Source organism: Brassica napus, chromosome C6, assembly GCF_020379485.1.
Source record: "Brassica napus cultivar Da-Ae chromosome C6, Da-Ae, whole genome shotgun sequence".
In the NCBI taxonomy this organism is placed as follows: Eukaryota; Viridiplantae; Streptophyta; class Magnoliopsida; order Brassicales; family Brassicaceae; genus Brassica; species Brassica napus.
In genome coordinates this window covers 34,089,300-34,116,965 of record NC_063449.1, presented here as the reverse complement: position 1 = coordinate 34,116,965, position 27,666 = coordinate 34,089,300, and the positions used below count along the sequence as shown (strand labels likewise).

The 27,666-nt window shown below is 38.7% G+C and overlaps 1 protein-coding gene, 1 long non-coding RNA gene and 2 other non-coding genes across 6 annotated transcripts; 1 reads left to right on the top strand and 3 right to left on the bottom strand.

The window, feature by feature from the left end:
- Positions 1–4,003: 4,003 nt before the first annotated feature.
- LOC125589398 lies at positions 4,004–4,110 on the top strand. Its single transcript, XR_007325591.1, has one exon. It is a non-coding gene; the product is annotated as a small nucleolar RNA R71 (small nucleolar RNA).
- Positions 4,111–5,645: 1,535 nt separating this feature from the next.
- On the bottom strand, positions 5,646–11,493 carry LOC106406068. 2 transcript variants are annotated; one of them, XR_007324684.1, is made up of 5 exons: positions 9,928–11,493; positions 9,293–9,765; positions 7,550–9,200; positions 7,309–7,386; positions 5,646–7,136 (listed from the first exon to the last, which is right to left on the bottom strand). It is a non-coding gene; the product is annotated as an uncharacterized LOC106406068 (long non-coding RNA). The 2 variants fall into 2 exon arrangements; XR_007324683.1 differs by having other exon boundaries at positions 7,550–9,765.
- Positions 11,494–13,439: 1,946 nt separating this feature from the next.
- LOC111204467 (receptor-like protein 15) lies at positions 13,440–22,205 on the bottom strand. Of its 2 annotated transcripts, XM_022699284.2 has the most exons (4): positions 21,785–22,205; positions 14,726–14,797; positions 13,964–14,167; positions 13,440–13,843 (listed from the first exon to the last, which is right to left on the bottom strand). In XM_022699284.2, exons 1-4 carry the CDS (start codon positions 21,789–21,791, stop codon positions 13,515–13,517), a joined length of 612 nt encoding a protein of 203 aa, XP_022555005.1. In that variant the 5' UTR covers positions 21,792–22,205; the 3' UTR covers positions 13,440–13,514. The 2 variants fall into 2 exon arrangements, with proteins under 2 accessions (XP_022555005.1, XP_048615978.1); XM_048760021.1 differs by having other exon boundaries at positions 13,440–14,167.
- Positions 22,206–24,199: 1,994 nt separating this feature from the next.
- Positions 24,200–24,306, bottom strand: LOC125589299. Its single transcript, XR_007325487.1, has one exon. It is a non-coding gene; the product is annotated as a small nucleolar RNA R71 (small nucleolar RNA).
- Positions 24,307–27,666: the final 3,360 nt, after the last annotated feature.

Below are 27,666 nucleotides of genomic sequence, written 5' to 3'. Positions count from 1 at the left end.
TGATGTTGCCCTTCCGCTGACATGCATCACACTTTGAGACAAACTCATGGGCGTCTCTGAAAAGTGTAGGCCACCAGTAACCAGCCTGCAGGACCTTAGAAACCGTCTTGAATGTTGCAAAATGGCCTGCGTATTCTGAACTGTGGCAGTGGAAAAGAATCCCTTGCATCTCATTCTCCAGAACACATCTCCTGAATAAACCATCTGAGCATCTCTTGTAGAGGAAGGGATCATCCCAGTAGTAGTGGTTCACATCTCTCATGAACTTTTCCTCTCATACCCCTTCAGGTTCGGTGGTTCAATTCCAGCACATAGGTAGTTTGCAAAGTCTGCAAACCATGGGAGATCATCCTGAATTTGTCTCATGACACAGCAATCAGCCTGATCCAAATACTCATCCTCCAGCAAGGTGATCACATAGACATTCTCCTCGGGTAATGTATCATCCAGTGGTGTTTCAGCTTCCACTCTCATTCGGGAAAGATGATCTGCCACTCCATTTTCTGCTCCTCTCTTGTCTCTGATCTCAATATCAAACTCCTGTAGCAGTAAGATCCACCTTAAGAGTCTCGGTTTAGCATCTTTTTTCGTCATCAGGTACTTCAAGGCTGCATGATCTGTGTGCACAATTACTTTCGAGCCCACCAAATAGGACCTGAACTTCTCGAAAGCATAAACTACTGCCAGCAACTCCTTCTCAGTGGTAGCATACTTGATTTGAGCATCATCAAGCGTTCGGCTGGCATAATAGATCACATGGAGTTTTTGTCTTTTCTCTGCCCCAAAACAGCTCCAATCGCGTAATCACTTGTGTCACACATTATTTCAAATGGCAAGTCCCAATCTGGTGGCTGCACAATGGGAGCACTGACTAGAGACTTCTTGAGAATCTGAAACGCAGCGAGGCAGTCAGCATCAAAAACAAACTTCGCTTCTTTGCACAGCAGACGGGTGAGTGGCCTCGCTATCATAGAGAAGTCTTTGATAAACCTCCTGTAAAAACCAGCATGTCCCAGAAATCTCCGAATATCCCTCACTGTCCTAGGAGGCTGTAGGCTGGTCATAACTTCAATCTTTGCTTTGTCAACCTCGATACCCTGCTCTGATATCCTGTGACCCAAAACAATGCCATCTTTCACCATGAAATGGCACTTCTCCCAATTTAGCACCAAGTTCTTCTCCTCACATCTTTCCAGCACCTTGCACAGATTAGCAATGCAGTCGGTAAATGAAGAACCGTAGACTGAGAAATCGTCCATAAAAACCTCCATAATGTCCTCAATAAGATCAGTAAAGATCGACATCATGCATCTCTGGAAAGTGGCAGGAGCATTGCACAATCCGAAAGGCATTCTCCTGTAGGCAAAAGTACCGTATGGACAGGTGAATATTGTCTTCTCTTGGTCCTCTGGATGAATGGGTATCTGAAAGAACCCGGAGTAGCCATCGAGAAAACAGTAGTAGGGGTGGTTGGCTAGTCTTTCCAGCATCTGGTCAATGAAAGGAAGTGGGAAGTGGGAAGTGGTCCTTCCTTGTGGCTGAGTTTAGCTTCCTGTAGTCAATGCACATCCTATGCCCTGTGACTGTTCTGCTAGGAATCAGCTCAGCCTTCTCATTTGTGATGACAGTGATGCCACCCTTCTTAGGAACCACATGAACCGGGCTCACCCAAGTGCTGTCTGAAATTGGGTAGATCACCCCTGCACTCAACAGCTTTAGAATCTCCTTTTTCACAACTTCCATCAGTTTGGGATTCAGTCTTCGCTGGTGCTCTATGGACGTCTTTGACGCATCCTCCAAGTGAATCTTGTGCATGCAAAGATCTGGAGAAATACCTGTAATATCATCCAAAGAGTACCCCAATGCTTTTCTATACTTTCGCAATTTTGAAAGAAGCAAAGCGGTCTCCACATTATTCAGGTTAGCACAAATAATAACAGGATATGTGGAATTCGGTCCCAAGAATGCATACCTCAGCCCAGCTGGGAGGGCTTTAAGTTCCACCTTTGGAGCATTCTCCTCACTCCAATCTGGTTGGGAGGATGACGGTTTGACGGTTTTATCGGTGCCTGAGTCTTCAAGGCTGACATAGGCGACATGCTTCTCAATCGGTGAGGCTGAATCCAAAATCTCAGAAAATCCAACCACTTCTTGGTTCATGAACCCGAACTCACTCTCCCTTTGGGTCAATGCGACTTGTAGAGGATCATCAGTGTGCAACTCTTCATCCATTTCCTCCACCAGTTCAGTCAATGTATCAACCCAGAAAGTCTGTCCATCAATAGTCGGATTTTTCAGCACCTTCTCCACATTGTATCTCATCGCCATGTCTCCTAGACGTAAGTCTATATGCCCATTCTGTACATCAATCATGGCTCCAGCAGTAGCTAAAAACGGTCTGCCCAAAATGAGAGGATCTTTAGGTTCCTCTTCCAGCTCCAGAACTACAAAATCGGTAAGCACATATCCCTTTCCAACACCAACAGGGATGTTTTCTAGTACACCGACTGGTCTTCTCACCGATCGGTCAGCAAGGACCAAGGAGATCCTTGTAGGTTTGTAGTTCGTCATGCCTAGCCTCTCAGAGACAGAGAAAGGCATTAGGCTCACTCCTGAACCCAGATCGCAGAGACTCTTCTCAAAGGTAAGTGATCCAATGCGGCATGGTAGAACAAATGCTCCGGGATCTTCACGCTTTTTAGGCATGACATTTTGTAGAACTGCGCTACATTCCTCATTGAGCATCAACACACCACGCTCTAGGCTCATCTTATCGGTAAGAATCTCCTTCATGTACCTTTTAAGAGAAGGTACCATCTTCACCGCTTCAACGAATGGCAATCTCACATGTAACTCCCCAACAAGGTTCTTTAGCTTCTCGTACTCACGTTCTTTGATCTTCTGCCTTGGTCTGGATGGGTATGGAGCCTTAGGAACATAAGCAGGAGGCGCCACATACACCTCTTCAGGTTCAGAGGGATTTGGCTTCGTTGACACGGGATCGGTCGATCCACATGGACCGGATCGGTCGATCTCCGTCCCCTTGGATCGGTCGATCTGTTCCTGAGATCGGTCGATCTCTTTCTTATTCGATCCCTCAATCGTTTTTCCACTCCTAAGTGTTACAGCATTCACAAACTCCTTGGGATTCGTCTCTGACTTCCCTGGTAGAAATCCAGGTGCTGTTCTGCTGCTGGAGGCGGTTTGAGCAACTTGCTTTTCCAAAACTTTCAAATGGGTGTTCAAAGCTTCAAACTTCCCATTAAGCTCTCCATACATGTTATCCACCTTGGTGTTTATCTCTGCAGTGCTATTCTTCTGACCTTCTAGCACCATTTGCAGCATCTTCTTAATTTCGTTATCCTGAGAAGACTGTGACGAAGAGGCATTCCCTTGATTCTGGTAATTGTTGTACTGCTGCCTTTGCTGAAATCCTGAGTTGCCCGAGTTGTTCCCCTGATATTGATTTCTGTTCTGATATCCTTGGTTGAACACACTCTGGTTCTGATTCTGGTTTTGCCTGTTTCCTGCCTGAGGGTAGGACTGATGTTGTGGATTCTCCACATTGTTGCTCCGGTAAGACAGATTATTTTGCTGATTTTGACTCCATCCAAGGTTCTGATTGTAGCCTCTGTTGTAGTTTCCTTGACCACCAATGTAGTTCACATCAGCTTGCATATCATCTGAATCATCACCAACAGTTTCTTGTGAGGAACGATAGCCTTGCTCCTCCACAAATTTCACAGATTTCTGATCTCTCTTGAGAAGCATCTCAATCTTGGCATTCAGCTCATCTATCTTCTTGGATTCATAACCAACACCCTTCTGGCTGGTGTCAAACCTTGACTTGCGGTTTGCTTTGCTGGATGACAGGTTGTTCAGCAAGGTGTAAGCTTCTTCAACAGTCTTGGTCATGAAATCACCATTACTTGCTGTGTCCATGGCATCTTGACTCTCTTCATGAACTCCATTATAGAAAATGTTCAGCAAGCTCACATCAGTGTAACCATGGTGAGGGCAGTCCTGTGTGTACTCCTTGAAACGCTCCCAAGCCTCATGAAAGCTTTCTGAATCAAGCTGCTGAAAGCTTCCAATTCTGCTTCTCAGATATGTAGACCTCGACTTGGTGAAGAAATGCTGTAGAAAAGCAGCTCTTGTCTCTTCCCATGTAGTAAGAGATCCTGGAGGGATGGACTTTAACCATCTGATAGCTTTATCAGCTAAGGAAAACGGGAACAACCTGCATTTCAAAGCGCCTTGAGGAACTCCATTATGTCTGCTGGTGTCACAGACTCGCTCAAAATGCTCCAAGTGATACATCGGGTCCTCAGACGGGTTTCCATGAAACGGATTTTTCTCCACCAAATTAATGAGACCAGTCTTGATCTCAAAGTCTCTTCTCTCAATGGGAGGTGGGCGAATCCCAGAACGATCGGCATAGAATGCATCTGGTGTATCATAATGTGCAAGCGTCATCCTAGGCATGCCATAGTCTCCAGCCTGTTGTCTTGCAGCTACACCAGCCTGCTGATTATCACCAGCATTGTTGCCTTCTCGTTCATCTACAGGAATTGGATTTTGCGGGTTGTCCTGAAACTGGTCTTCTTGGTGTTCAGCCATTTCAACCTCTTCAGCGGACTCAAGTCTTTTCTTTTTCACTTGTCTCTCTAGGCGGCCGAGCTCTAACTCCAAAGGTATTAAATTCAATGATCCTTTGCTTCTAGTATGAAATCCGCTCATTCACCTGAAAACACAAACAGAAAAAGAAAGACAGAAACATTAGATAAAATAAGGAATGCTATAGTCTTAAACTGATCATTAACTCTAGGGTGACCAAATGGTCCCCGGCAACGGCGCCAAAAACTTGATGTGTCGAGTTTTAACCCGATTATCTAACTGCAAGTGTACAGTAAAGTACGCAGTAGTAATGCGGGATCGAATCCACAGGGACCGATGATCACACGTAGAGTTGCAGACAAGTTAATAGCTACAGCGAACGAATATATATTTTTGATGGATTTTATTTAATTTTCTTTAGTGTCACAAAACATAAACAAGCTGTAAAAAGATGATTTAAACGATTTGAAAACTATTTTAAAGCAAACGTTGGGCATTGGGAATTCTCAGGGATTTCTTTTTAATCAAGATACAATTAATGGCAGACACATGGATATATTAAGAACCGTCTAGAACTCAAACACGATATTAGAATTAACCAACTTCCGTAGCGCTAATTCTCTATGTTATAGAAATCTCCACACTAACTTCCGCTGAGTTTCAATTTCTAAACAAGCATTAAGAACATGTTCAATATGTTCACAAAGCGCAATAACATCAACTTCCGAGGGTTAAGGACACTTTGCTCATCTAAAGTATTTTCGGAAGTTCAAACAATCACTTTCGGTGCATCAAACAATCTGATATCATGAACTAAGTGATCAATTCAGTTCAAGCAGTAAGAAATCCATTAGATGAAGAACCAAAACGTAATCCCTTAGTCTACACACGTTTTATGAATCAAAACATCAAGAAATCCCCTATGAGAACCCCTAAACCCAACTAGATGACTACTCACACATAACTAAGCAAGAACAACACGATTTTGATGAAGAAAACATGATAAGATTGTATTAAAACAGAGTAAAGGTTCAGAAGATCTTCTCCAAATGGTTTTGAGATGAACTCCTTTACAAATCTTCACAAATCACACAAAACAAGTTACAAAACTCTCAAATCTCTCTCAAGAACTTGTAAATCTCCTTCTTGGTCGTCTCCAATCTTTTTTTTGAGTCCCAAAAGTCCTCTCTCCTCGTCCATTATTGAAGGGAGTGGGTAAAAAGGAGTGAAAAGCTCATTGGTGCGTGTGGAGCCCGTAGAGTGTGAGATCGGTCGATCCTCAGTGGTAGGATCGGTCGATCTAGTGCATGAAACCGTAGCGACAAGTTCTGGTCGCTACGCATGTCGCTACAATTCACGGCTTTTCTTCTTAGCTCTGGATCGGTCGATCTACAGAAAATGGATCGGTCGATCTATGTCATGTGCGATCAATACTTCTCATTCGGTCCATTGTTCGGTCCATCTTGCTTCTGAATAAATCTCGAATGCGTTCTTTTCTTGCAAGCTATCTAGTAACCTGCATATTACACTTAAGAACACCAAAACGCATCAAATAGACCAAAACATTAATTAAAACCGACCATTTAATTGCCTCAAAACAAGTTTAAAACCGTTAAAAACACGGAATATCATAGCTTCCCGTTGAAACTGTTGTGAGATACATCAAGAAAATGCATACTTTCCATGTTACCCAGAGAAGATGGAAGATTTCCTTGAAAATTGTTCTCTGATAGATTCATATGTCGTAGGTTAGGAAGAATCCATCCAATGTTCTCAGGAAAGAGTTGGTTGAACTCATTAACTGACACATCCAAGAACAACATTTTGTGAGCAGCTTTCGGTAGCCCAAAGCTGCTAAATGAATTATTTTTCAGAAGCAAAACCTCAAGTTTGGTATTGTTCTCCAACAGCCAAGAAGGAAACATTCCGGAAATTATATTGTTGGAAAGATCAACTTGGCGCAATTCTTTCTGGTACAGTAGAAATCCAGGAACCTCCTTCAAGTTGCACGACCGTAGTGAGATAACACTCAGCTGGAATTTTGGTTTCCAAGAAGTTACCATGTCTACTTGCAGTGAATTGGATTTTGAGCTAAGTGTAACCACTTTAAGCTTTGTATTGTTAGCGAGCGAAGCAAGTGAGAAGAAGCCTTCGAAGTTGTTATCAACCAGGGATAAATACTCGAGAGATTCAAGGTTACTAAGAGCAGGTGGTACCTCACCAGAGAGTTGATTTGATGAGAGATCAAGAACTCTAAGTCCAGTTAAGCTAGCTATACATAAAGGAAACTGGCCCGCAAGTTCATTATGGCTGATATCTAGCTCTTGTAGATTTTTCAAGTTACAGAGTCCTGTGATTGCCAATTAAAAAATAGAAGAAAAAAATAGACTTCAATTCACCTAGGTTCTTAATTTAAAATCTGAATAAAAACTAAGCAAACTTGCCTTGAACTTCCACAGGGTCAGAGAATCCGTTATCACTTATATCCAGTGCTTTCAGCTCTTTCAAGTGATGAGACTCTGCCACAAGACAACAAACCATGACACCACGAAACATGGACATGATGATCTCACAGAATTGCATAAACCAGGTAAACTACGTTGTATGAACTAAATATGTTAAAGGTCTAGTCTAGAAAAGAAACACAAGCATCCATGATCAATGGACAGTCGTTATTAGTGTAGATGCTACCTTCTACTGGTATGAAGCAGCTGTTAAAATTGTTTTCACTTAGATTTAGCGTTTCCAAGCTCGTCAAGTTTATAAGTTCTGAAAAGATTTAGAAGAGAATATTTTTTTTTTAAAAAAATTAGAAGAGAATGTAAGACATAAAAAGGTCACAAAATAAAATTTCAGTTGATCATATGGATCAAACTGAAATTCAAGGTGGGTTACACCAATTATAGAACTTGATAAAGAACTGAAATGGCACCTTTAAGAGGAAGTGGACCATACATTACGTTGAACTGAAGAATCAAAGTTTTAACTGACGTAGCGGCATTAAGAAAGGGAAAGATGCTGTTGTTGAATGTATTTGCAGAGAAATCCAGAAATTCTAGATTTTGTAATCTGCTTCGGCTTTTATAACCTGCAGAACAATAATCTTGTTAACAAAGCAGGTCAATGCACAAAGAGTTCCAAACAAAAAAATCTAACCGCAATAGCTTTGAACCCTACTAACTTTCAAGAACTAGAAGTAGCCCATCTGCTATCTAGATTCTTAAAAAAAAAACAGGAGAACTAACTCCTAATGGCGACCATAAAATAAATCTAACATTGGAGAAACATGGTATACCTTCCAGATCATCGAACAAGCCACTGAATCCGATAGCTCCATCCCCGGATAAGTCCAGACTACGAACTTCTTCAAAGGGATTCAGCAAAGAAAGATCTAGGACAGAATCCTCTACCACGGAAGATTTACCGGTGGATATCTTTATAATCCGCAGACTTATTTGATTACACTCAATGCCCTCCCACAGGCAGCAATTGCTCTTTGTGTCATTAGTCCAAGTATTCAGAATAAAGTCGGATCCTTCTTCAGCCCTCAAAAGTATGTATTTCTTGAGCTCCAAGAGTGCCTTTCTTTCTTTCTCAATACAGCTTTTGCATCCATGTAGTAGCCCCAACAGTAACATCACACATATTAAGTATTGTCCCACGAACACATTCCCTTTCATTGGTTTAAGCAAAAAACGAAAAACAGATTAAGAGATTGTATGTAAGGTAAATATCCAAATGTCTCCAATGTTTTGTTTGACAAAGAGGGACTGGATAAATCAAGTTGCATGATTTTATAACATTTACTTATAAGTTAATTTTCCCTGGAGGAAAAATACTCATATTATATGACAAAGTGGTGACGTGCGCATCATTATTCATCAGCTTTTTTTGTTTGAAAAACATAATTATACATCGACTTCAACGAAGATTTGTGCACAGATAACAAAGACGAAAGGTAAACTCTCTATAAATAGATAGACAATAACTTATATTTGAAAGAATTAAGCTAAGGAAAATAAGATGGAGAAAATACTATTTCTTGATCTGCTGAAAACTTCCAGCGTTAGCCACGAATCGTTTACTTAGCGCTAGTTTTAACTAGTCAGATGATTAATTTTAAGAAAAAAAGACTTCCATACATATTAATCAAAATCCCAACATACACTTACAGGAACACAATGTATTCAAGCAACAAACTTGAATAAGAAAAGCACTGAGTTGTCGTGATTTTAAGAAAAAAGACTTTTTGCTGAGGCGATGAAAGCATCGACATGATGGATCCATGCTCGACGACAAAAACAATCGAAGAACAGAAGTACGAGAAAGTTTGAACACCTTGAGCTTTGTTAGATTAGCAAGTGGACTGAACGAAAATAAGCCTGTGCAGTTATTATCTGCTAACGATAGATATTCGAGAGACTGGAGGCTACTGAAACTAGATGGTAGATTTCCACTTAATAGGTTTGATGAGAGGTCAAGAAACCGTAGCTTGTTCAAGCTACCTAAACATGGAGGAAGCTGACCTACAAAATTGTTCCCACTAAGATCAAGTTCTCGCAGATTCTTCATTTCACAAAAAACTGCAAAAAAGGTTCAGAAAACAACAATATATATGATGAGTAACCAGAGTAGTTTCTATGTTGCTCACATAGGTAAATCAAACACATATCACCTTCTATTGGTATTGGTTCGCCTAAATAATTCCATGCAAGACCAAGGACTTCCAAGTTAGTCAGATTCTTTAGTTCTAAAAAAAGTAAAGGCCACAAGTTTTTACCTTACAATATGAAAGTAAATAAGATATTCATCTCCATCCCTAATAAAAAAAAAGGTTAGAAGGGAACATGCTTGCCTTGCAATTCCATTGAGCTAGAAAAATCATTGAAACTTAGATCCAGAGCTTTCAGTTTTTTCATGTGAGCACACTCTACCAGTAGAAAAAGAGACGCAAACCAAGACACCTTTTATATTAATATGGATAAGATGATTTTTGAGTTGGCTTGAACCAATTCACAATTTTGAACGGAGTTAAATCTGTTAAACTTCTACTTTGAAGAAAATTGATATAGCTGCTACCTTGCATGGGACCAGTAAACATATTTTCACTCAGATCAAGCAGTTCCAAGTTTGTCAAGTCTTTCAGTTCTGAAAGGGAGTCCAAGAGAATATAACAATGAGATGAACAGCAATTAATACACAGAAAATGACAGACACTGCAATACAAAAATCAAACGAACTAACCAAAGATACATAATGAATAAGTAGGCTGTGCTAGATAGGCAGCTAGTTACAAACAGAAAAACACACCTTTAAAAGGCAAAGAGCCATTCATGGAAGTTATTCTGAATAACAAGGGTTGTAAGAGATGTAGCAGCGTTGAGAAAGGGAAATATGCTACTGTTGAAACTATTTGAGGATAGATCCAGAATCTCTAACTTTCTTAATCTTCTAAGGCTGTTATAACCTGCAAACAAGAGTCTTGTTAACAACATGTACAGAAGTACTCTACTTTTTAGTTTACTCAGTATATACAAGTGGAATTAAGAGTGTAAAAATATTTCTACTTTTGGAAGATACTGCACATCAACAGATTGGTTAATACAGAAAAGGTACTATGTCCTTCTGATGCATGGGGAAAATCTAATTTACTTAGTTTTAAACGGCGTTAACTTCTAAGAACTAGAACAAATAAATAAGATATAGCCCTTCCAGAATTTTAATTTCCAATGCAGGGAAAAATGTTTCCAAACAGAGAACACAAGGATAAACTAACACACTGGAAAAAAACAGGTGAAAAGCCCCAAACAAACCACTGAATTGGTTGGATCTCCCCGAAAAGTTCAGAATTCGAACATCTTCAAAAGGATGCAGCAAATAAAGATTTAAAGGAGACCTCTCTTTGAAGCTTGTCTTTGAAATGAAAATTCCGATAACCCGTCCGCCTGTATGATTGCACTTAATGCCATCCCACCGGCAGCAATCGCTCTTTGAGTCATTGGTCCAAGTAGGGAGAACAGAGTCGAGGGCCCATTCAACACTAATTGAGATCAGGTATTGCTTGAGCTCAAACAAAGCTTTCCTTTCTTTCTGAATACAGCTTTTGTATCCATGTAGCTGTCCCAACAGTAATATCACACAAATCAGGGTTTGACTCAAGAGCACCTTCCTTTCCATTGGTTTGAGCCAAAAAAACATATAATCAAAAACTTAAAAAGTGGGGACTGTTCCCGAAATATATCCATGGTTAGAAGCATTAAACCTGCTGTTTGACAGAGGAATTGGAAAACCCAAGTTGCAAAAGAATATATATTTACAAAGTCAATTTGTGGATAAAAATACTCATATCAGATGACGATTTGTGGCGTGCTTAGCATTATCAACTTCAACGAATCTTTAATTATATGCATTATGCAAGAAAACTTCCTCATCCTCAACAGTGCACTACAGTCAGCGATAACTAATTTTGCTAAAGTGATTGATCAACTTTCATGCAAATATTATCTAGACCTACACAGAGATCACATCAGATGTGTATCGCAATTACATTAAGCAATATGTTGTCAGGATTGGACCTTGGAAGGAGACAGTTGTTCAAGTAAATAACAATTACATGCCCACAGATTTGGTCAAAAAACTCTCCCTGAAATTAAAGGTCTGTAACATGTTACTATCTTCTTGAACATGTTGTTAGCGATAAAACTCAGGTGCATCCTGATGTTAAGAGTTTTCAAGCTCCTAAGACAAATGTTGTAGTATAGTGATTGTCGAACCAGTTCTGAGGGATATCAAAGCAATGAGAATGCAAGTACTCACTTAATCTAAGTGCAACCAATGATTTAGATGAGTTTTAAGCTATGACTAAAACTAAAAAACAATAACAGAATGATACTTTCTTGACTAAGGGAAAAGAGGACTCATGGGCATAGGGATTAAACCTTGGGTGATCAAGTATCGAACTAAGGATGACAAATGATCAATCAAACTATCAACCTTAAGCCTAGACACAATTCTAAGCAAGCTCTATGTCTAGATAAATGCTCATTTGCTAAAATATCTCAAACATCAAATGTCTTTGGTTGAATAATATGAAAGCAATCATTACTAACAAGTCTATTAGCTATCTTAGCACCTTTAACAACAAATGTCTTTGGCAAAGTATACTAAAAGCCTAGTAGAGTTGTCTTAGGCATTTCATCAAACACCTTTCGGGTGGGAAATGCCTATTGATCAACTTTTGAGTGGCCAACTCAGAAGATGCATTAGGAATACTCTACTAGCAAGGAACAAGAATGATCTACACTAAAACATCCTAGAACTAACCTAATCACCCTTAATCTCCCTAACCCATGAATTCAAAAGGTGATTACTCACTAATCTCCATGATTCCTCTTAAACTCATATTGGATTTCAGATTAACCATGTAGAGAAATAGATAAGAAATCAACAAGAACACAAGATGAAAGCAATGAAATCTGAATCAAAAGAGGTTTTAGACTAGTTCTTCTCTAGAAAAGAGATTATCTGCCTCCCAATCTTACAAAAAGTACTTAACTTAGGTTTAGAAAGTGTAAAAACATCAAAACAAATGACCAAAAGACCCCTGAAATAACATAAAAATCGTCCAAGCAAAACACGCGGAGTGACCTAGCATAGTCGCTCCAGGAGGTCACTCCCGACGCGTTTCTTTGTGTCTCGACCCGTCAAAACGCGAGTGACTTGAGCTGGTCGCTCTGCCTGGTCGCTCTGGCTAGGAGTGACTTGAGCTAGTCGCTCTGGCTGGGAGCGACCTCGGTAGGTCGCTCTGAGAGGTCACTCTGCGATGCTCGACCAGGATGGATATGCCTATAGTAAATTGATCATAACTCCTTCATTACATCTCCAAATGACTTGAAACCACTTCCACTAGAAAGCTAACTCAATTTTTTGTGTCTCCACAAAATCTTAGCAACAGGAGATTTCTCTAAAGGCTCCATCCATACTCATCTTTCACCTCCTTTTGGATCACAATGCTCCCAAACATCTCAAATCACTCCATGGCACACTCCAACACCTAATAAGGACAATGAATGCAAAATGCAACCTAGACATGGCTAAATCCTAATCTATATGATGAAAATGCTCATGGATGAATGGATAAAACAATGTAAATATGCAAGATATCACATCCATATACGTACAGGAATGAAAACGAGTTCCTACACTTAAACTTCAGCCAAGATCCAGATAAGGAATACGAGTACTGGATCAATGAGATTGGAATTGATGGACTCTTCACAGACTTCACGGGTAGCCTCCATAACTATCAAGAATGGACATCTCCATTGTCTGAAACTTCCAAGTCTCCAAGACAGCTCTTGGGTCAAATTGTTTCATTGGTCATCCCTTATGCAAAGGCTTGAAATACCACAGAGGTGTCTTAAAGATCAAATGTGTTTGCTTACTTCACAAGATTATACATAAAAGCAAAAAAAAAAAAAAATGTAAATCTTGGAGCATACTTTTATAATACCAAGAAGAAGGAAACAATTTCTTTAAAGCATCATGGAGCATACTTCACAAGAGGCGTCTTCTTTAATTCCAAGGTCTATGCGAGCAGATACAAAAGATTCATCTAACAAGACTTGCTTTTGCTAAAGCATCAGCCACCTTGTTTTCAGTTCGATGAGTCCAAACTAAAGATACAAACTCAAAAGCAGCAGATAAATGTAACATGTCAGCAACTATTCCATATATCAGAGAGAAAATATCATTATATTAAACTTCTTGGAAAAAATTGGATATTATTTTATTGCATCAACGAAGCAGAAAGATCTCCAGGATCTATGAAGGTTTCAGCACTTAACTCATTATCTGAAAAAAAGTACAGTCCATATAGACAAGAGACTCCAAACATATTAACATATATCCATGGAAGGTATAATCCCAAACACATATACTTGCAAGTATTTGAATACAGACGTGACAACACACAGGAACCAAGCTCTTCTCCAGGAAGATTCAAAAGAGAGTGATGCGAGTATTCCAAAAAGTAGCGTCACATAAGCTGCAGTACAACTCCAGTAGAAAGAAACCATGTCTATTGTGGATTCATCATATTTCACTCCATTGTTGTCCTGCTCCTTACCGTTACAACTTATGTTTGTTGGTTGTCCACAGAGAAGAGGATTACCTAAGTAACTTTGCATGTCAAAGGTGTTAAACTGTCTTCCCTGTGGAATGACTCCTGATAAGTTGTTGTATGAGACATTGAACACAGATAGACTACTCAGATCTGCTAGTTGTGGTGGGATTTTTCCTTGTAATTTATTGAAAGAAAGATCAAGACTTTCCACACTCTTCATACCTGAAAAACTTCTAGGTATCACGCCTGATAAATAGTTGTACGATAGGTTGAGAACATGTAGTTTCAGAAGACCTCCTAGCTTCACTGGGATCTCACCACTTAGCTCATTTTCTGAGAGTTCCAATCCAGAAAAGTTTTGGAGATTTGCACCCATGTAGGCATCATATCGATGCTTTGTTGCAAATTCAATTTTAGTCTGGGCACCTGCCAATTAGTCCATAATAAACGGATCAAGCGCAAGCTGCGATTTGAAATATATGCCAATTTTTCCAGTGGTGCTGAAGACCTGATCCCGGTTATAACTAGTGAAGACATCACTAGGAATGTAACCAAAGTCAGAATCATAATAATATAACTCATCAACTTTCCCCAAACCAAATGATATGTTGCTAAGACATGAAGGTATGGATCAGTTTAATCTGTTCTTAGCAAGATCCAGTAGGTACGTGGATGTTGGTTAGCCCACAAACCTGGTTAAGTATATGACCTGTTAAATTATTCGCTCGCAGAAGAAGAATACTGATTGTTTGAGTGTTCCTGAAGTTTGGAATATTTCCAAACAATTTGTTGGTTCTTAGATCAAGTATGGCTACATTTCCTAACAGTGTGTCTGGAATTTCTCCTGATAAATTATTGTCTTGCATGAGTAACACCGCCGGCATTGTAGAATTGTTGTGTGGAGGTATATCTCCGTATAAATTATTTGCAGATAGATCCAACATCCTAAATAAGATATATTGAACAAGGAAATATGTATTTTACCTTCCAACGAGTTGTTTGAAAGAAGTATCACAGTTAAGGATGTAAATTCACCCATCCAACTTGGAATAACACCTGTAAGATTGTTGTTTGAAATGTCAAGCATTGACAAGGATCTCAAAACTAGCTGAAAGTGTAACCAAGAAGCAAAAAAATCTAGCTGAACAAAATATATTTGTCAGTAATATTATTAATTCTGAAAAAATTATTGATAGCATGAGTTGTTATGAATGAAATCTATAAAATAACAAATTTTGGATAATTAATTATGTTACTACACATTAATTATGTTACTACACAACTTGCTACAGACCATGAAAAACCAATCAAAAACTTTTATGTATAAAAAATCCATAAAAGTATGATTTTAAGTTACTGAAAAAAAAATTAATTTAGTGACCAAAAAAAAAATTACTGAAATTAACAAATCCATAAATAATGACAAACAATCTTATAAAAAGGAAACGTAAATATGTAATTTTAAGTTTCTATATGATTATATTTGTTATCAAAAACAAAAACAAAAGTCATAGTGTGGCTGAATCAATTACAATCATATGCATTTGCTCACTTTTATTTTCAGATGGAATGAAACTTAACAAAATACATGTACTCAATTTTTGTGGAAAAAAATATTTATACTCAATTTTTGATAAACTTTTCTATGTTCATATTATTGAATTTATTATTAGGATCTTAAATAAACTTTTTGTCGCCTATTAATACAAATAATATGATATAAAAACAATATAAAATTATTTTTACCATTTCAAAAATATTAAAACAAATCATTTTTTCCTTCAGAAAATAAGTAGTCAGTTTATATTATAATAATTACTATTTTCAAAATTTTAAGTATTAATATATGAATAATATAAAACTGACATAAAAATGAATAACATGATTCAAATAATCACTTACTTATTGTATTACTAATAATTTTGTAAGCCTAAAAGTCTTAAAATACAAAACAACATGCAATAGTGTATATAATTAGTATATAATAAAAAGCAAAATAACATTCAATACAACAATAATTCAATGCTAATATCATAATATTTATGCACAATAAACATAAACCGTATGTTTTTAAAAGTTAAAAAAAATATGCACGGGTGTACGGATCAAAATCTAGTAATCATTAAAATTGTGGTTTGACAAAGAGGAATTGGAAATAACCAAGTTTCATAAGAACTTTTACCAAGTTAATATCTTATACTCCCTCCGTTTCAATTTAATTGTCGTTGTAAAGTTAAATTTTTGTTTCAAAATAAGTGTCGTTTTATAATTTCAATAAAAAATTTATTGATTTTATATTCCAATCTATTTTCTATTGGTTAAAATGTGGTTAGCTGTATTGGTAATGATGTTTTTATTTTAAAAATATGTAAAATTTAATGTTTTTTAATATATGTGTCCAACTCGAAAATGACAATTAAAATGAAACGGATAAGAGTATGTAAGAAAAACACTCAAACCATGTAACTTGATTGTGGTGTCTTAACGTTACTAATTTCAATAGAGCTTTTTGAACAAACAGCAGCAAAACTAGAATTTGGTAGTTAATTTCTATGACTTAGTACAAGGTGAAGGGAAACAAAACATCAAGCAACTGATTTCATATATGTAACTGTTAAAAACATCAAGGCCAGTCCTCACATATTTGTGGTCCTAGAAAGATGAAGAAGTTTGATTTTCTTTCATAAAAATATTTGACATACTCTATGTAACATCCGGATTTCTGGTACATAAAGAAAGGTTTAAATAAATTGATCTGACAATATATGTCATTTAAGTTCACTTATCTTTTAGGTCATACATCCATTTAAAATTCCATAGTTAAGCGTGTTTGCGCTGGAGTAATGAAAGAATGAGCGATCTATCGCGAAGTGGTTCGCAATATCGTATGAGTGAAGCCAAAGTACGAGAAAAAGTCATGTGGTGATCACTACAAGAAAACACTGGCTTTACAACGAAGTTTTACGACGAACATAATTCCTCGTAAATTTACAAGTAGATTACGTCGACGTTGCGACGAAAAGCAGTTTCGTCGTAAAGCGGATGTAATATTACAACGAAACTGTTTCGTCGTAAAGTCGTTGTAAAGTTACAACGCTTTTACGAGGAAAATTAAATTCCACGTAAACGCTTTGTAATGTAACAAGGACTTTACGACGAATCATGTTTCCTTATCTTTCCTCGTAAAGACGTTGTAATGTTACAAGGACTTTACGAGGAATCCTATTTCCTTATATTTCCTCGTAATGGCATTGTAATTTAACAAGTATTTTACAACGAATCGGGTTACCGTTATACTTGGTCGAAACGTGTATTAAGTGTGCTTTATACCTAACTAAATTCCTTGTAAAGTGGATGTAAAATCCTTGTAAAAAAGTTGTAAAGTCATGTGTTTATGCAACGACTACTTCCATTCGTTTTTGCTGAGCTCCTTCCAACAAATGTACATGAAGCACTTGCAGGTAAATATTAATTTATAATATATTACATATGTTTATAAAATGTTATTAATTGGGTTATATTCGCAACATACAACAATTGAAGCATTCTTCAGAGAATACTCGTATGTGGGATACCTTTCACACATACGAGTATGGAAGACATCGGGCAACAAGTAACTACGGAATATGTGTGAAAAGCGAAACATAATTTTACGGGATCTTGCAGAGGATTATTGAAGTGGAATTTCCAGGGTTATTGAAGCTAAAATGTGTCCTCTTCAAATGTGAATGGTTCGATCCCGTTGAGAATCGAGGTGTTCGTTTAACAAATTTGGTGTTGTGGATGTCAACTCTGGGAGAAGATACAACAAATTCGAGTCTTTCATCCTAGCTTCCCAGGCTGAACAAGTTAGCTTTCTTCCATACCCTCGCCTTCGAAGTTCTGGGATTAATTGGTTGGCTAATATCAAAATTACACCTCGTGGATGAATTGTTACTGGAGAAGAACCACCATTACAAGAAGAAGATGCTATTAATGAAGTTGAGGTTCCTGATCAACATGAAAATCTTCTGATCGACCCAAATAACCATCAATATGAAGATCTTCCCGAAGATGCGACAGATGAAGCACGTGAAGACGAGTTCGATTGTAGTGACGACGATGACTGTTCAGATGTTGATGAGAACTCAAACGATTCAGAATGATGTAATATATGTAACAAATGTTGTTTTTATCTTTACAAAATATTGTACCCAATGTTGTTTTTTATTACTTAAGTGAGATACTTAATGTATGTGTACTATAAGTTGTCTTGTATAATATCTATTTTTAAGGTAAAAAATTTTATTTTGTTGAAGTTAAGGGTTTTAGTTGGATAAAGAGGATGAAAGTATGAATGAGTGATAATGGTAAAGATGATAACTTTGGGGTTTAGGGATTTGATTTTCGGGGTTTCATACTTTCCTCGTAAATTCGTTGTAAATAAAAACACGGGCCTGGTAACTTCGTCGTAACATAAAATATTATTTCCATGTAAATTCGTCGTAACATAAAATACTATTTCCTAGTAACTTCGTCGTAAATGAAAAAACACGGGCCTGGTAACTTTGTCGTAAATGAAAAAACACGGGCCTGGTAACTTCGTCGTAAACCAAAACACGGGCCTGGTAACTTCGTCGTAAACGAAAACACGGGTCTGGTAACTTCCTCGTAACACTACGACGAAGTTACGAGGAAACCGTTTTTATATATATGGGAGAAGTCTTTCAGACGAGCACTGCTCGTATCTTCCTCCCTAACTCCTCTCCCCCTCTAAGGTAACTTTCTCTCTCTATCTTTTTTTTTTTTTTTATAGTTTAGGTGGTTAGTTTAGGTGATTAGTTTAGGGAATTAGTTTAGGTGATTAGTTAACGGAATTAGTTTAGATGATTAGTTTAGAAAATTATTTTAAACAATTCGTTTAGGATATATATTAATTTAATTTTTTTAAATTTTCTAGATGGCTCCTAGACCGAGACCAGCAGCTCGTGCACCTATGTATGCGGATTTGTTTGGCGATGGATCTTCCTCTAGCGGTCCATCGTCTTCTTCCGGGACAGTTCCGGACTCTCACACATCTCGGAGAGTTTCTTCGACCCCTCCTCCTCTTCCATCTCAGATGCCTCCCCCACCAGCTCCACCTGTCGCCCCGGATCAGCCTGCCCCACCGGCTGCAGTTCATCCCGATTTGCGGGTGCCAGCTCATGCACCATTCGCAAGATACACCGTCGAGGATTTGCTTGCCCAGCCCGGACGAGAGGGTTTACACGTTCTGGACCCCGATAGACCCCCGGGTACTTATTGGTAAGTACATAAAATTATTAATTTAAAATTTAAAATCTTTGATCAATTTTTTTAACAAATTTGTTATATTTGCAGGTTTGGGGCTAACAACAGTGTTAGCCGGAGCGTTTCAGAGACGATGAAGGGATATTATGACGGCTCTTATCCCAACTGGACAATGACTCCCGATCACGTCAAGACGACGTGGTTTAAATGTTTTGCGGTAATTATATTTACATATTATTAATATTTATATTGTTAATTAAATAATTATTATTTTTTTCTAATCTTTTAAAATGTTTGTTTTTTCAGCAAAGGTGGAACTGGTCCGTAGGAATCACCGAGAGGGTGAAGAGCGAATTTATTGCAAAGGCGAAAACTCGTCTTTGCAACACCGTCTCCGATTGGAAGGACAAGTGGGAGATTTACGGCTATGAGGGGAAGCCGAGCGGGGTCACAAAGGAAGCATGGGATGGCCTCATCACCTATTGGAACGAACCAAGCTCCATCCGCAAAGCCAACTCCTGCTCCGCTTCCCGAAGAACGAGGGATAAAGATGGCCATTTGCCCATGGTTCATAGAACCGGCCAAAAACCCCATGCCGGAATTCGTCTCGAAGCTGTAAGTTTTATTTAAATTTATAATTTTCATTATTTTAAACTTGTATTTATTAATTATATTTAATTTATTTATTATTGTTGTTTATTAGTTGGAGAAGACGGGAGTTTTGCCATCTCTCTCGGACTTATTCAAGATGACTCACGCCTCACCAGATGGGGTTTTTGTGGATCCTGCATCCGAGAAACTCTTCAACGCTGTGGCGTCTCGGGTTGAAGAGCAAGAGACGCAACTTATCCAACAGTCTGCAGATGGATTACCCGTCAAGTTGTCAACCGAAGAGGTCGACCGGATCTTCGAGGAGGTAAAATTTAATAATTTTAATTTTTTTTCTTTATTTTATTATTAACTCTAAATACGCTTTTATATATATACATATAGGTGGCTCCTAGAAAGAAGGGAAGGACTGTCGGAATAGGTTCCGTTAACGAAGTTGCAAGGGCGACTTCTTCATACTATTCGAGACGGGACCAGGACAACGACCGGATGCAGGCTCGCATGGATACCCAGCAGCAGCGTTTGGACTCTCTCGAGGGTTTGCTGGATGTGATGGCGGTGGGAAATCCAACTTTGCAGAGAGCTTTGGCGGAGAGACGAGCAGCTCTCGGGATGAGCCAGCCGGATCCCGAAGCAGGAACGTCTACAGACCCGAACCCCTCAGCTAACTACTTCGATGACGATGATGTTGGCCTTTAGTTTCCTTTTTTAATTTCTTTTGTTTTGTATAAAAAATTTAAATTCTATTTAATTAATGAATTTATAGTTTTTAAAAAAAAATTATTTGGTTTCATATTTAATTTTATTTCAAATATTTTAAATTTTAAAATTATTGTTTTATAAAATTTATATAATTATTATAATTAATTAATATTTTAAATATGGAGATGTAAATTCGTTGTAAAATTCCACGTTAAGTCCTCGTAACGTTTACGAGGAATTTACATGGAGTCGTTGTAAAGTCCTCGTAAAGTTTACATCGACTTTACGTGGAAGTCTTACGTGGCTTTTACAACAAACTATTACGAGGTATTTACATCGTTATTTACGAGGGCATTACGACGAATAGTTTCCTTCCGCTTTACGAGGAATTGACTTCCTCGTAAACGTAACTAGGACTTTACGACGAAACCTCCGTTACGACGAGCGTTTAACAACGAAACGTGTATCGATGTTAATTCGTCGTAAAGCCCCTATTACGACGAATTTACAACGAATACCGCCCTCGTAAAAAATATGTTTTCTTGTAGTGGATTACAGGGTCACTAAACATGAATTTCGAGCCTCCGAAAAATTAACGCACCGTTGCACTGAATACCCGCAGACCGAGAGAACGAACGTGGAAAGTACATTAACTGTGGGCGGTCGGGACATTACACTCTATATCGAAAATAATTAAACTAAAGAAAAGAGATAACCGAAAATATTCTTTGTAATAATTCACTTCCATGATATACGTATGTATATATATTCACATGTGTTTCAGTCGTTTACTAATAATGTAAGCCTTTTTGAAGTATTCAACTAATCATTAACTAATTTTTTTTTTTTTTTCATCATTAACTAATTTGAATTCTGCCAACCATAATGATCAACCTTTCAAGCATAGGATTCACGTGAAAACGTGTACACCATCATTTCTCTGTCCAAAGTAATGTTTCGGAAACAAAAGGAGAAACGGGGATAGGAACGGTAGCATAAAAGCTTGTAGACACCCAACTTGGCCACGAACCCATAACATATATGTAAATATCAAGAAAAAAAAATATGCCATACCTTAGCCCCACCAATTGTAAATCTGAATGAAATGAGCAGAATGAAAAGAAAAAAAAGGAGAGAGTAGAGACAAATAGCATACTAAATCAAGTATGCTGGGATAATTTTAATATATAATATACTCTGCAATAGGTTCAGTGACAATTTTTAATCTACTCTGCATGAATAAAGAGAGTTGCATATGCATTTTGGTAGGAAACATGACTGACAGTTGGATTAAAGTTTGTGCTACACGATCTAGATATTTAGCTAATGCCCAGAAAGGTACTACAACCTTTTGATGCAGGGGAAATTCTAAGTACCATATATTTTAAGAGGTGTTTTAACTTTCAAGAGTTAGAACAAATAAATGAGAAATAGTTATACATGGGAAAAAACTCACAGATATACCTTCCATATTATTAAACAAGGTACTGAAAGCAAACTTGGATAAGTCCAGACTTTGAACCTCTTCAAAGGGATGCAACAAAGAAAGACAAGAAGAGAACTCTCTCTGAGGTACAAATCACCAAAGGTAATCTTGGTCACCCAAAATGTGTATTTCTATATTTCTTTGTGTCACCCACCGCGACCAACTTGTCTGAATTATTTTCTACTAATAATGGAATAGACTGACATTTTGATTATAAAAATAGATCTCAAAATCTTTTTCCTTATACTTAAAGTAATCGGATGATATCTTGCATAGTTACATTGTTTTATCCATTCATCCATGTGCATTTTGATCATATAGACTAGGATTTAGCCATGTTTATGTTGTATTTTGCATACATGAGTCTTTATCAGGTATTGGAGTACCACATGGAGTTCTTAGAGACATTTGGGTGCATTTGGAGCACAAAAGAGGTGATAAAGGTGATCATTGGACGAGCAGTGCATGAGAGCGACCTCACCGGAGCGACACCGTGAAGTCGCTGTGACACCCCTTCAGAGCGACTTGGCCAGAGCAACACCCCGATGTCGCTCGCGTTTTCATCGCTCGGAGGCAAGAGAGCGACCTTACCAGAGCGACGCGGAGAAGTCGCTCGCGTTTTCATCGCTCGGAGGCACGAGAGCGACCCAGAGCGACGTCTCGCAGCGACCCCTCCAGGTCGCTCCCGAAGCCTGGAGCGACCTCTCGGAGCGACTACTGGAGGTCGCTGCGCGCCTTTTGTTTGCTCGACTTTATGTTTACTCAAGGGCCTTTTGGTCATTTCATTATGCACGTTTTTACTTTCTAAACCTAAGTTTAAGTATCTTTTGTAAGCCATTAGAGGCAGATTATCTTTTATCAAAAGAAAACCACCAAAACCTCTTGGAAAGTTCATTTCTTTGAATCAATTGATCATTTTGTTATTGCAATTCTGTTGTTTTCATATCTATTATCTGAATTTCTCTACATGATTAATCTGAAATCCAATATGGGTTTAAGAGGAATCATGAAGAGTAGTGAATAATCCATTCTTGAATTCATGGGTTAGGAAGATTAAGAGTGATTAGGCTAGATCTAGGATGTTACAGTGTAGATCCTTCTTATTCCTTGCTAGTAGAGTATTCATAATGCATCTTCTGAGTTGGCCTCTCAACAGTTGATCTTTAGGCATTTCCCACCCACAAGGTGTTTGATGAAATGCCTGAGACAACTCTCCTAAGCTTTTAACATACTTTACCAAAGACATTTGTTGTTAAAGGTGTTAAGATAGCCAATAGACTTGTTAGTAATGATTGCTTTCATATTATTCAACCAAAAACATTTGATGTTTGAAATATGTTAGTAAATGAACATTCATCTAGACATAGAGTTTGTTTAAGATTGTGTCTAAGCTTAAGGTTGATAGTTTGATTAATCATTTGCCATCCTTAGTTCGAAACTTGATCACCCAAGGTCTAATTCCTATACCCATGAATTCTCTTTTATCATAACCAAAGAAAGTCACTTCTTTTATTGTTTTATTGTTATGTTCTTGCATTATATTATTAGTAGTAGTTTAAAACCATCCAAATTATCGGTTGCACTTAGATTAAGTACGTACTTGCATTCTCGGTGCTTTGAAATCCCTTAGAATTGGTTCGACAATCTTTTATACTACATCATTTGTCTTAGGAACCTTGAAAACTCCTAACATCAAATTGGCGCCGTTGCTAAATTCTGAGTAGATTTGAACATTGAGATTTAGTCAGTTGCTTGAGACTAAGTCATTTTTATTTTCTTTTGTTACTGATTCTCCTTCTTCACCTCCCTTTAATTTACAGGTGTATGAACTTGAGGAGCAGGGGTCCATCAAACCTAGTTCCAAGAGCTGCAGACATCAGAGCTTTAGAGAGAGGGTGTGCTAGAAAGAGAAGAGAAGAAGAGCAACATGCTCACTTGCAGAGATTGGATACTGATATGGGAGACATACCTCAAAATGATGTGGAAGCCAATGGAGCTAACAACGTTCCACAAAACCAACAGCGAGCAGCTCAACCCATTGGCACTTATGACCGCCCCAACATTCATGGTCATAGATTGGGAATCCGAGCACCAGCTGTAGCAGCCAACAATTTTGAGATTAAATCAGGACTCCTCAACGTGATCGAGAACAACAAGTATCATGGTTTGGCTCTAGAGGACCCATTTGATCACTTGGACAGGTTCGACAGCTACTGTGGGTTGTCAAAGACCAATGGTGTGTCCGAAGATGCCTTAAAGCTCAAGCTATTCCCTTTCTCTTTGTGGGATAAGGCACGTCAGTGGGAAAAGTCTCTACCCAGCGACTCTATAACCACATGGATGACTGCAAGAAAGCATTTTTGGAGAAGTTTTTCTCTACTTCAAGAACTGCTAAGCTGAGAAATGAGATTTCCAATTTTCAACAAAAGAACTTGGAAGGATTCAATGAAGCTTGGGAGAGATTCAAGGGCTACCAAGCTCAATGCCCACACCATGGCTTCTCTAAGGAATGCTTGCTGAGCACATTCTACCGGGGTGCTCTTCCTAAGTATAGGGCCAGACTGGATACAACTAGCAATGGGTTCTTCTTGGGGAGAACTGAGGAAGATGCAGAAGAGCTGGTTGAGAACATGGTAAAGAGTGATGCAGTCTACAGTGGAGACCACGACAGAGGCAGTAGATCAGATGACAAGTAGACGAGGAAGGAGTTGAAAGCTCTATGATGTTAAGAGTTTTCAAGGCTCCTAAGACAAATGTTGTAGTATAGTGATTGTCGAACCAGTTCTGAGGGATATCAAAGCACTGAGAATGCAAGTACTAACTTAATCTAAGTGCAACCAATGATTTAGATGAGTTTTAAGCTATGACTAAAACTAGAAAGCAATAACAGAATGATACTTTCTTGACTAAGGGAAAAGAGAACTCATGGGCATAGGGATTAGACCTTGGGTGATCAAGTATCGAACTAAGGATGGCAAATGATCAATCAAACTATCAACCTTAAGCCTAGACGCAATTCTAAGCAAGCTCTATGTCTAGATGAATGCTCATTTGCTAACATATCTCAAACATCAAATGTCTTTGGTTGAATAATATGAAAGCAATCATTACTAACAAGTCTATTAGCTATTTTAGCATCTTTAACAACAAATGTCTTTGGCAAAGTATACTAAAAGCCTAGGAGAGTTGTCTCAGGCATTTCATCAAACACCTTTTGGGTGGGAAATGTCAATTGATCAACTTTTGAGTGGCCAACTCAGAAGATGCATTATCAATACTCGACTAGCAAGGAACAAGAATGATCTACACTAAAACATCCTAGAACTAACCTAATCACCCTTGATCTCCCTAACCCATGAATTCAAAAAGGTGATTACTCACTAATCCCCATGATTCCTCTTAAACCCATATTGGATTTCAGATTAATCATGTAGAGAAATAGATAAGAAATCAACAATAACACAAGAACATAACAATCAAAATCCAAGAGATGAACTTCTCAAGAGAGTTTTTGTGTATTTCTCAATAGATCAAAACATAATCTCCTCCTGGTGGCTTACAGAGTATAAAAACATAGGTTTAGAAAATAAAAACGTGCATAATGAAATGACCAAAAGGCCCTTGAGAAAACATGAATTCGGCCAACAAATAGACGTGGAGCGACCTCGGCACGTCGCTGCGACAAGTCGCTCCGGCCTTCGGGAGCAACCTCAGTGGGTCGCTCTGAGAGGTCGCTCCGGGCTTCGCTTCGTGTCGTCTCGCCATAGAGACGCGAGCGACCTCGGGGTGTCGCTTTGGGAGGTCGCTCCGAGAGGGGTGTGAGATGCGAGCGACCTCGGTGCGTCGCTCTGGGCAAGTCGCTCTGGGCTTCCAACGGGATGAATATGGCGAGCGACTTCACGGGGTCGCTCCAGCTAGGTCGCTCTGAGAGGTGCTTTGGAGCGACCTCATGATGTCGCTGCGGAAACTCGCTCCCACCCTCTGCTCGTCCAATGATCACCTATTTCACCTCCTTTGAGCTCCAAATGCATCCAAATGTCCCCAAGAACTCCATGTGGCACTCCAACATCTGATAAAGACTCATGTATGCAAATTGTAACCTAAACATGGCTAAATCCTAGTCTATATGATCAAAATGCACATGGACGAATGGATAAGATAATGGAAATATGCAAGATATCACTCTACAGGATAAGATAGACATCCTCATTGCTGATAAAGCCACCCAAGAGCAGCTGCACTTTGTTGGTAACCCAAGCCAAGAGACACCACCTGTTGTCCATGAGGTTGAGGGTTTGGAAGGTCAAGAAGAGCTGTGTTTTATCAATAACAATGGTAGTTGGTACAAAAAAGAACCTAAATTTCAGTACAACAACTACCAATATAAATCCTATTCCAACAACCAACAGAGTGGTTATCAGCCTCGGAACAACCAGCAAGGCAGCTATCAGCCTCAACAAAACCCTCCTCCTGGTTTCAACAACAAAGGACACCATTCTTCCCAACAACAAGCTAATCCTTCTACCTCTACTCCTCAAGTCAGCAGCACTGATGCCCTACTTAAACAAATCTTGGAGTCTCAGACAAGAAGTGAGAAGCATGTTGGCTATGAGTTGAAGAACCTTCACTCAAAGATTGATGGAAGCTACAATGAGCTCAACAACAAGTTCAGAACCTTGGAGAACCAGTTTGCTGCCATGAACACTCAACAAAATCGCCAACAAGGTTCTTTACCTGGAAAATCTGAGCAAAACCCCAAGGAGACCATGAAAGCTATCACCCTCAGGAGTGGTAAGGAGTTACCTCAGAGAGCTCTCACCAAGGATGTTGAGAAACAAGGTGAGGGGGTTGCCATCAACATAGATGATGAAGTGGTGATTGTTGATGAGAAAATCAATGATGAAATCTTGGAGAAGATTGTGGAAGCCAAAGGTATAGGAAAGGTTGGGGAAGAGAAGAAAACAGTGAAAGATGGTGAAGTTGTTGCTCCAGCAAGTGAGAATTCTTTTGTTCCTCCTCCCTATAAACCCAAACTACCATTCCCTGGTAGATTCAAGAGGTAGCTGCTAGAGAAGTACAAAGCTCTATTTGAGAAGCAAATGAGTGAAGTTCAAGTCACAATGCCCATCATTGATGTTTTCATGCTGATTCTTCAATATAGCAAGTTCCTGAAAGATGTTGTAGCAGCAAAGAAGAAAGAGATGGAGGGCATGATGATTCTCACTCATGAGTGCAGTGCCATCATCCAGAGGCTTGTTGTTCCAAAGAAGCTAGAAGATCCAGGATGCTTCACATTACCTTGTTCTCTTGGACCTATGGTATTTGATAGATGTCTCTGCGATTTGGGAGCTAGTGTCAGCTTGATGCCTTTATCTGTTGCTAAGAAGCTTGGTTTCACTCAGTACAAGAAGTGTAGACTGTCTCTGGTATTGGCTGATCATTCAGTGAAGTAACCTGTGGGTATCTTGGAGGACCTCCCCGTTATGGTTGGAAAATATGAGATCCTTACAGACTTTGTGGTGCTTGAGATGGGTGAGGAAGCTGCAGATCCTTTAATCTTTGGAAGGTCTTTCTTAGCTACAGCAGGAGCAATTGTTAATGTGAAAGAGGGCAAGATTGATCTCCACTTGGGTAAAGGGCATGTTCTTCACTTTGACATCAAGGAGGTAATGAAGAAACCAACAGTTCAAGGGCAAGTTTTCTACGTTGAAGAGATGGACGCCCTTGCTGATGAGCTCCTTGAAGAGTTGTCACTAGAAGACCCTCTATAGCATGCTTTGACGATAAAGAGAGAATCTGAAGTGATTGAGAACCTGGAGAGTGCTGCCTATGGGATGATGGATTCACACAGAGGATTTGG